Source organism: Onychostoma macrolepis, chromosome 13 (genome assembly GCF_012432095.1).
Source record: "Onychostoma macrolepis isolate SWU-2019 chromosome 13, ASM1243209v1, whole genome shotgun sequence".
In the NCBI taxonomy this organism is placed as follows: domain Eukaryota; kingdom Metazoa; phylum Chordata; class Actinopteri; order Cypriniformes; family Cyprinidae; genus Onychostoma; species Onychostoma macrolepis.
In genome coordinates, this window is record NC_081167.1 from 11,801,196 (window position 1) to 11,811,394 (window position 10,199).

General features: G+C 35.8%; 1 protein-coding gene across 1 annotated transcript; it reads right to left on the reverse strand.

The window, feature by feature from the left end:
* Window positions 1–260: 260 nt before the first annotated feature.
* Window positions 261–9,272, reverse strand: c9orf72 (C9orf72-SMCR8 complex subunit). The gene is made up of 10 exons (XM_058796875.1): window positions 9,115–9,272; window positions 8,236–8,795; window positions 8,047–8,142; window positions 6,968–7,032; window positions 6,796–6,868; window positions 6,603–6,719; window positions 6,212–6,447; window positions 4,484–4,541; window positions 4,265–4,374; window positions 261–1,544 (listed from the first exon to the last, which is right to left on the reverse strand). Exons 2-10 carry the CDS (start codon window positions 8,680–8,682, stop codon window positions 1,358–1,360), a joined length of 1,389 nt encoding a protein of 462 aa, XP_058652858.1. The 5' UTR covers window positions 8,683–8,795; window positions 9,115–9,272; the 3' UTR covers window positions 261–1,357.
* Window positions 9,273–10,199: the final 927 nt, after the last annotated feature.

Consider the following 10,199-nt stretch of genomic DNA (forward strand, 5'->3'; position numbering starts at 1 on the left):
AATATATAACATTGAACAGTGCTGTCAATGCTGGAAAATATTTTACTTAATATTAAAATGTGGGAATATATTAGTATATTTAAGCCTTTTTGTAAAAACCCTTTTGACAGAACCGACTTCAAATACCTTTGCCACTGTACTGCAAATAAAATAAATAATAGATTGTTCCTTGTTATGCTTTTCTGTCCAGTCCCAACCCTTCAAGACTACAGAAATAAAGTGATCCCCCCCCCCCAATAATCCCCATATAAGCCTCAAAATCTTTTTTTTCTTTCTTTATTTAGAACATAGAATAACTAAAAGATTTTAACAGGTACAATCAAATAAGTCATGTTTCGCAAACAAAAGGCACACTTTATTACGACAACACAGTTACAACTTGAAATATATCAATATACATGTCACAGTATTCAACACTGATAATAAAATTATGATTATGATTTCATAAATAGTCCAAAATACTCAGAACTCCATTTATGTCGTGAAAAAACATTAGGAGTCTACCATTAATGCAATGTTTGTTTGATATATAACATACATAGCAATGGAGTAATATCTTGTGGAAGAACACTTCAAAATGAAAGCAAGATGTCTATGGGGCCCTTCCTGTTATTTGCTGACTTCCTTGCACATTGTACACCAGAGATTTGGCCTTATGAGTCAAGTTGCACTTCGCTTTTCCCACATTTCCACCAGCTTTCGTATATTCATGCCCCAAGCCAGATGCGAAGGTATGAGACACTTAATTAACCATTAGTTTAGTTTATTAGACTTAAGTAAAGGAACAAAGAAAAGTCTCCCAGTGAATGGGGTTCTGCAAAATAACAAAAGATCTGTCATCTGTAAAGTCTACAGACAATCATAGATAAAAGGCCAGGGAATGTTATTACAAAGTAAAGGTTATTTTAATTAAACTGTATTTTAAATTACTTTATAGTGTTCCAATTTAAATCAGAGGAAAGTCATCATGTCCATAGAGGACAAAATTACTTCAACTTTGTTCCTTGCCACGTTATACATTATCAATTTATTGTGCTATGAACGAAAGTATATATTAGTTAGCCGTTAACCAAAAAGCCGTTAAGTGTGAGATCCAAACACTGTTTGAACAAGTGTCTCATACAGCCATTCAAGAATCTCATACGCACCAAATCTTCTTCACACAAATATGAATTAATCAGCATCACTAAGCAGGTAATCATTATTTTAAACACAAGTGAATCAGTCGATATTTCAGCAGCAGGTGTTGTTCAGAAGGCTGTAAACAAAAAAATGCATAATAAATATACTAAAATAAACATCAGGATGCAAGAGTGACCAAAGTGTCCTGCGGTGTGATGAACACAGGGTTCAGAGGTCAGAAGTTAATGAGGAGGTCACGTTCCTGCACACTGGTAAGGAAAGACTTCCCAAAAACAAAGGAGTGAAGGCCTGCCCGGAGCTTCTCCGCCATCGCCATGATGATATTCAGGTCACCCTCCACCGTTAAGTCCAAATCAGTTTTCAAGTTGCGTAGAGATCTGAAAGGTTTTTTGCCCTTCTGCCTGTAATTAATAATAATTAATAACACAATGATTCTATCATAAAATAAACAACATAATCGCAACTTAAAAATACAGCCAGGTATGTTGAAGGTATACTGGAATCAAGTTTAACTAAAAAAATTAGACCTTTTTTATTATTATTAATTAAAATTCCATTTTAATTTTAAAAAGGAGAGCTTTTTAAATTAATTTAAATTTGATTTGAATTTAAAAAGGATAACTTTTTTGGTTTTTGCTTAGATTGAAATAAGCAATGCAGAGCAGCTAAAATGGCTAAATATTATATTAAATCATTTTCTATTTATTGATAAAATTTCATTGCAATATTAATGACTTGTATTAAATAAAAATAAAAACCAACCTAAAATTTTAAATCATGCAAAAAATAATTCTTTACACTACCATTCAAAAATTTGCTGTTTTTTTTTTTTTCCTAAAAATAACTTTATTCAGCAAGGATGCATTCAATTGATCAAAAGTGACAGTAAAGACACCAATAATGTTACAAAAGATTTCTATTTCAAATAAATGACTTCGTAATCATCAAATAATCCTTAAAATTTATCAAAATTTAAAATGTACCACAAATATATTAATATATTTCAACACTGATAATAATAAGAAATGTTTCTTAAACACCAAATCAGCATATCAGAATGATTTCTGAAGGACAATGTGACACTAAAAACTGGAGTAATGATGCTGAAAATTCAGCTTTGCATCACAGGAATAAATTACATTTTAAAAATATTAAAATAGAAAGCAGTTACTTCAAATTACAGTAATATTTCACATTACTGCGTTTTCGATCAAATAAATACATTCTTGGTGAACAAAATAGACTTCTTTCAATAACGTTTAAAAATCTTACCAACTCCAAACTTCTGAATGTCAGTATATACAGTATCTCACAAAAGTGAGTACACCCCTCACATTTCGGCAATCATTTTAGTATATCTTTTCAAGGGACAGTTCTGTAGAAATTAAACTTGGATATATTTTAGAGTAGTCAATGTGCAGCTTGTATAGCAGTAAAGATTTACTGTCCTCTGAAAATAACTCAACATACAGCCATTATTGTCAAAAAAGCTGGCAACAAAAGTGAGTATACCTAAGTGATAACAGCTATACGTCGTTTAACCATGCAAGGCCACATGTCCTATTCATCATGTTCATGTTTTTGTCTGCTTGACAGGACTATACAAATTTGTGTATCTTGTTTTACAGCAGTTAAAATTTGGTGCTTTGAGTACAATTCTCTCATACTGACCACTGGATGTTCAACATGGCACCTCATGGCAAACAACTGTCTGAGGATTTGAGAAATAGAATCGTTGCTCTCCACAAAGATGACCTATAGACTGTAAGAAGATCAGTAACACCCTGAAACTGAGTTACAGTACAGTGGCCAGGGACATACAGAGGTTTTCCAAGACGGGTTTCACCCTGAACAAGCCTCGCAAGGGTCGATCAAAGAAGTTGAGTCCTTGTGCTGTGCGTCAGGTGCAGAAGCTGACTTCAAAAACAGACGCATGAGTGCTGCCAGCATTGCTTTAGAGGTTGAAGAAGCGGAAGGTCAGCTTGTCAGTCCTCAGACCATACACCACACACTGCAACAAGTCAGTTTGCATGGCCGTCGTCCCAGAAGGAAGAATCTCCTGAAGCTGACTCACAAAACAGACTGCAAACATTTTGCTGAAGACATGAATGCCAAGAGCATGGATTACTGGAACCATGTCCTGTGGTCTGACGAGACTAAGATAAACTTGTTTGGCTCAGATGGTGTCCAGCATGTGTGCTGATGCCCTGGTGAGGAGTACCAAGAAAATTGTGTCTTGCCTACAGTCAAGCATGGTGGTGCACGAGTGCTGCGGAGCTGTGGTTCATTGAGGGAAACATGGATTCCAACATGTACTGTGACATTCTGAAGCAGAAGATGATGCCCTCCCTTCAGAAACTGGGCCGAACGGCAGTTTTCCAACATGATAACGACCCCAAACACACTGCCAAGATGACAACTGCCTTGCTGATGAAGCTGAAGGTGAAGGTGATGGAGTGGCCAAGTATGTCTCCAGACCTGAACCCTATTGAACACCTGTGGGTCATCCTCAAGCAGAAGGTGGAGAAGCACCATGTGTCTAACATCCAGCAGCTCCGTGATGTCATTATGGAGGAGTGGAAGAGGATCCCAGCAACAACCTGCGCAGCTCTGGTGAACTCCAAGCCCAGGAGGATTAAGGCAGTGCTAGATAACAATGGTGCCCCTACTAAATATTGACACGTTGGACACAGTTTTGACATGTTCACTTAGGGTGTACTCATTTTTGTTGCCAGTTATTTGGACAATAATGGCTATATGTTGAGTTATATTTAGAGGACAGTAAATTTGTACTTCTATACAAGCTGCACATTGACTACTATAAAATATATCCAAGTTTCATTTGTGTTGTATTGTCCCTTGAGAAGATATACTAAAATTGTTGCTGAAATGTGAGGGGTGTACTCACTTTTGTGAGATACTGTATATCACCCACCTTTACAGTACATAATAGTAAAAAAATTGAGCTTGATGTTACTGAAAATTGTTGTCATTCACTGCATATAAGTGCATTAATTATCTACAGTAAGCACATGATACTTAATTTCTAGCTAAAATATGTCCAATAAATGACACTGTGTAGTGTCTGTACAAGATGTGAGCACAAAGCTGCTGTACTTACGTCTCATCCTCAATATATCTGAGCAGTGTCAGGGCCTTCCTGTGCATCAAGAGAAGGAAGTGGGACAAATACACACTCCGCAGAGACAGACCTGGTTTCAAAAGAAACACCTAGAGATCGACAAAGATGCAAACACATACATGTTATCAAGGACAAAGCAGAGAGTGTTATTATAAAGCTCAGAAGAAAGGGAGTCAAAAGGAAGCCTTGCAGACTTACCTCATCTATGAAAGACTTCACAAGTGTGTCTTTGTGCATCACGTCTTGAAATATATTTCTAGGAAAAGCCATAAAGTTTAGTTAGAGATTCAAAGGTAAAGAAGCCTCTCATTTCCTTTTGAGAAACTTTAAGTGCTGCTTTTAATTCTCTAAAAAAAAAAAGATTCAAAAGTTGATTACTTGACATGTGACGCTGATTACATTGTTTTTGTATGTGTACACAGCGTATCGTGTGAATGATACGGTGAGTGCCCTCAAATGAGATGTAAAATGTCTCTTGTTTCACCTCTCAGCAACTCTGTGAACTTTTAATGGAAATATTCTTGGCCAAACAGTCACTGACAGTCCTTGAAAACAAATCAATGATGCAGCTCTATGCTGGCCACAGCCCTGAACCATGACATTAACAGAGAGTGGAGACTATTCACAATTTCAAGGACAAACATCCATTATAAACAAGCATCTCAGAGCTCATTTCTTCATACAGAGAACTCAGATCAAAATACATTTACATTAGCAGTTTACATTAACATTACTTAAAGCAATTGTAACACTGAATAATAATTTTACAGCATTAAATAATCTTAATGTTAATGTTAAATTCTACATAGCTGTATGAATTAACATGTACAGTATACCCAACCATACAGATGTTTATTGTCAGCAATATTTTTAAATGCTTTGGAAAGAAGACTCTTATGCTCACAAAGGCTGCATTTATTTGATCAAAAATACAGTAAACACAGTAAGATCATGAACTATTATTACCATTTAAAATAACTTCTACTTGAATGTATTATTAAATGTAATTTATTCCTGTGATGGCAAAGCTAAATTTTCAGCAGTCATTACTCCAGTTTTAGTGTCACATGATCCTTAAAAAAAAAAAAAAAAAATTCTCATATGCTGATTTGCTGCTCGAGAAAATATTTCTCATTGTTATTAATGTTGAAACTGTTACACAGCCTTTTTTAATGATTTTTTTTTTTTTCAGGATTCTTTTATGTATAGAAAGTTCAAAAGAAGAGCATTTATTTATAATGGTATCAATGTATTTACTGTCATTCTTGATCAATTTTAAAGCATTCTTGCTGAATACAAGTATTTCTTTCTTTCAAAAAGTTCTTACTGACCCCAAACCTTTGAACAGTAGTCTGTATTAGGACAGAACATAAATTAAAAACAATTATTAGCATATTCATGAATAAATTAAGATTAATTTATTCCTAATGCATGAACTAATTTGTGAACATTATTGTAAAGCATTACCATATATTTTAACAGGTCCTAAGAGCAATTAATATTTAAATGTTTTTTTTTTAATCAAAAAAACTAAATTTAAATATTTGTATTCAATGACCACTAAACTATCCTTCGTCCCTGCTATCAAACACTGAGCTACATCTTGTATCTCTCTGCGATCTCTATCTTCTCACATTTAATCTCTTTATAAATTTGGTAAGTAGTCGTATAATAAGCAGGGTAATGTATAGTCAGTAGGTCATTAATCACCAGCAGTCAACATTAATCCAAAAAAAAATAAACCTTCGAGACGAAACAAGATCCCTTCGCTTTGCAATAATAACCAACTCACTGTACATTATCCCTTAAATATAGAACGTGTGTATTTGAATAAAAGAGATCTTGTTATCCTGTCAATAAGAATCAATCAACCAATCATGATACAGTTTCCATACTAAGAAGATATGTAGAAGTCAAAGGTCATACAAGTCTGGTGTGTAGGAGTCCTGGGCATTGATGAGGTTGTCAGAACTGATGTCATCCTCGCTGGCGGCTTTCCAGTAGGCACTGAGCTCAGCACGCATGTAGCGCCGCTGATGATACGTGTGCTCATGGCAGGGTGGCATCTGCTTGACCGTGTTAATGTCCACGTCGATGTGGGTGGTGGGGTACGGAGAGTAGAGCACCTGCCGGTAGGGCAACACGAAGCTGCCTGTGGAGTCCTGGGAAAGAGAAAAGAGGGACCTTTATAACATTATAACACACAGCAAAGCCACCAGGAGTCTTTAATGGTTATGGACCCAAGTAATTTAGTACTGGATATTCTGTGCAAATGGGCAGTGGTTATGAGTTTCCCATGGAGGGACACTCTGGATACCTTAAGGAGGCCTTGAACAAAGAGGCCAGTGTCATATTTAAATGAGCCGTCGGGGTGACATAGTCGAGAGCACTTTCTCTCCGCAGGGGTGAGGAAGAGGCACAGCGTGAGCACGATCTACAAAAGGAAACATCATTATATGACTTTCATACTCCGATATGAATGTTGAGAATGTACATGTGGGAATGTGCACCTTATTGACTTTCTCAGGATTGCTGCCAACCACCATGGAACAGCCGCAGGTCTGAAGATGAGAGCTGATAGCCCTATGATAGAGAAGGATGACAAACATCACAACCTAAACAATGAAAACAAGCAACTCAGTTCAGATCATTGACTTCTACTAAAGATGCAATATGTCTTACTTGTGTAAAAAGTCTTCGTGACAGCTGTCTCCAATATCATCATCATTGAGCACAGTGTCCTTTAGCTGTAATGAGGAAAAGTATTTCTTTATGTGCTTCAGTGAAAGTGAGAAAAACATTCAATACATTTCATATTTCAAAATTGTTAGAAAAAGATCTAATGTAATTGTCACTGAGTGAGGATCTCTTCCAGCTAGATACATATTGTACACCATTAGGAACTAGCCACCGTTTTGTTTGTACAATGGTATTTATAAATTAGAATTAATACAGTACATCAAATTGAATAAATAATACATTTATAAGTATTTACAATGTTCATTAATGAGTCAATCACATTATGCTAATTTGTTTTGTTCTGGATATTAATATATTCAAAAATATATTAAAAATACCATTCATACATACAATGACTTGAATAAATTTATTTCGTGCTGTGATGCATGATTTTAATTTTTCTGAATTAAAATTAATTATGATTTTTGGGGGGCACAAAAATGTTAGCGTGAAACTTTCCTAATTTTACAATGAAGAAAAAACCTAATTAATTCCTTTAAATAACATATCAAGTAGTTAATCTTTATTATTATTTCAGTTCTGCTCACTGCTCAATAGTCATGTTGTTTAACCAACATGCAGAAAAATGCCAAAAAATTATATGATCGAGAGGTTACCTGCACTTACTTATTATTTCATTTCTTTTCTTTTCATTTCATTACTCATATGTCTTTTTATTAATTATTGCATTAGTACTATTTTTTATAACTACTGTAGTAGTACTGTTTTATTTCATTTGGGTGTACAGCAATACACAATAAAGCACTATGTAAATGCATCATTCATTCATTTATTGCATTAGTACTGTTATATTTTCAAGAACTGTTGTAATGGTACTGTTTTATTTGATCTGTATTTTTCTATTTTATTTAGCTCATTTCATTATAAATATGACAGAAGCAAGTTTGAGTCCGGCTCACATACAAATCTCCTTCTCTCTCCTCAACATTTCCGATCTACTCTAAATTCCCACGGTAAACAAAAAGTGTCCAGAAGCCCCTCAAATATGTCAAAATACTCACATCCACTTCCTCTGGTACACTGTGTTTCTTCATGGAGGTAAGAAGCTCCATTATGGGAACAATCTCAGATGACAACACAGAGATTATGTTGTAACCCTACATGATAAAACATACACAGCACATACATTACGAAAGCTAACAAACAACAGCTGGATCACAAGTAAAAGATGCACAACTCTGAGCAAAGACCTTCTGCATGCAGATGCGTCCCTTGCGGATGATGTGTTTGAGTCTCTCTACACACACACTGTGCAGTGGCAGGTAAAAGCTTAGCTCTGACTGCGGCAGGATGATTGACAGCGCGCAAGTATTCTTATCACCCTTGAGTTCTCCGTCAAAAATGAGCGAGACTATGATGACTCCCTTTTCTGCCAAGACGAAGAACTTCACATCCACTGCGCCACACTCCGCGCTTCGCAAAATCTCGCCGTTCAGCGTGTGATTGGCCAGAAACGTGACCTCTCCATCACTGAGCAGCGACAACCCCTGACCTTTGGGGGCCCAGATGTGCTGTACACGAGGTCCCAGGATGTTGTCCCAGTAAGCAAAGGTTGCAGCCAGCACGGGACACCAGTCCTCTACCAGCACTTCAGTCTTAGCCACACCAGGAGACTGCGGGGGACAGGCTGCAGACATGACAGCCACTCACACAGACCTACAGTCACTCTATTGTCAATCTCACAATGCAGAAGTCAGTGGTGACAAACAGATTGCAACATCCTCCTGCTGTTGCTCTGCACCCATGCAATCTGTTGAAGAGGAACAGAGAAAAGACAGTGGAGTGGACTAGAAAGTGAAAACAGTGGCATGACATGTCAGCCAGGACAAAAAAACGTTATAAAATTGCATTGCTATAAAAAGCACGATCTTTTCGAATAAGAATAAAACATTGGTGTCAAAATATCAAAATATGTTAAGAGCCTTTACATTTTCATGTGTCTGTACGACATACATCGAACTAATCACTACACCTCGACATTCATCTATAAAACACGTCTGCATAAGCTTGAATAGTCGTGGTAAATCAGTTTTTTTTGTTGCCAGTATGTTACACATACAGAATCCTACCTGTTTCGGCTCAAAACAACAACACATTCGTTCACCCTTTTCCTGGTTTCCTGCTGTCACTAGGCTGAAGGCTGCGAAGAAGCGCGCTGCTGAAGCGCAGGGCACAGTAGCGTCCTCTGGCGGCTGAGGGAGTAATTTGATTACCCGAGACCGGAGAGACGAGGGAGAAATTCAATTACCTCTCGAGTCGTTTTGTCAAACCATCACTCTAGGCTGTGAGCTGTATTGAGGAAGATATCATTATATTATAGTATCGAACTGTGTTGCAGACTATTTGCAATTATATTAAATTTATTTTTTGTTTACCATGCCCTGACACTACCTAAATGGGGCTTCATAGCTACTTCAATATGTTATTTAATAACTCGCCAATGAATCTTTCGATGATTTTTAAAGAATCAGACTGCATTCGGGACACTAGCATACTATTCTAACTGTTTTTGCCATAGTAAATGTAGTAGCATGCTAGTGTACGGTTCAGAATACAGCGTCAAACAGGTTCGCTAAATTATGGAAGCATATGTGTAGCTAAATTCAATTTGAAATGTAATAGGCCTATGCAAAATAGCAATGCATTTCTGAATTTAAATTTAGATTTTCCCATTCATATGTGCAACATTTAGTGGAAAATGAAAATGAAAATTCAATTATATCATTTAAATTTGCCGTTTTCTACAGTAGTTTTAATATGCAAATTAAAAACATATTTTAAAGTTTTATAAGTTGCAAAAATTAAAATGAAAATGCATTACCCAAATTGAAAAAAAGGGGCAATGTGAAAAAAAATGAAAATCAAGCCTGCATTTATTTGATCAAAATTGTAATACTTTAAAATACATTTTATGCAATGCTGATTTATTAGCAATGTTGGAAACCGGTCATACTTTTTTTCAGGATTCTTTGATGAATAAAAAGTTAAATAAGAACAGCATTTATTTAAAATATAACTTTTGTAACAATATACACTTCCATTCAAAAGCTTGCGGTAAGTATTTTTATTTATTTATTTATTTTATTTTTACGAAATTAGTTTTTATTCAGCAAGGATTTGTTAAATTGATAGAAACGGTGATAGTAAAGATCGA

Excerpts from the sequence above, each read along its gene's own strand:
- c9orf72 (XM_058796875.1), bottom strand. The coding sequence starts at position 8,682 with ATGTCTGCAGCCTGTCCCCCGCAGTCTCCTGGTGTGGCTAAGACTGAA. Across the intron at positions 8,143-8,235 it reads GACGCATCTGCATGCAGAAG|GGTTACAACATAATCTCTGT; the intron begins GTCTTTGCTCAG and ends TTTATCATGTAG. Across the intron at positions 7,033-8,046 it reads GTGTACCAGAGGAAGTGGAT|CTAAAGGACACTGTGCTCAA; the intron begins GTGAGTATTTTG and ends TCCTCATTACAG.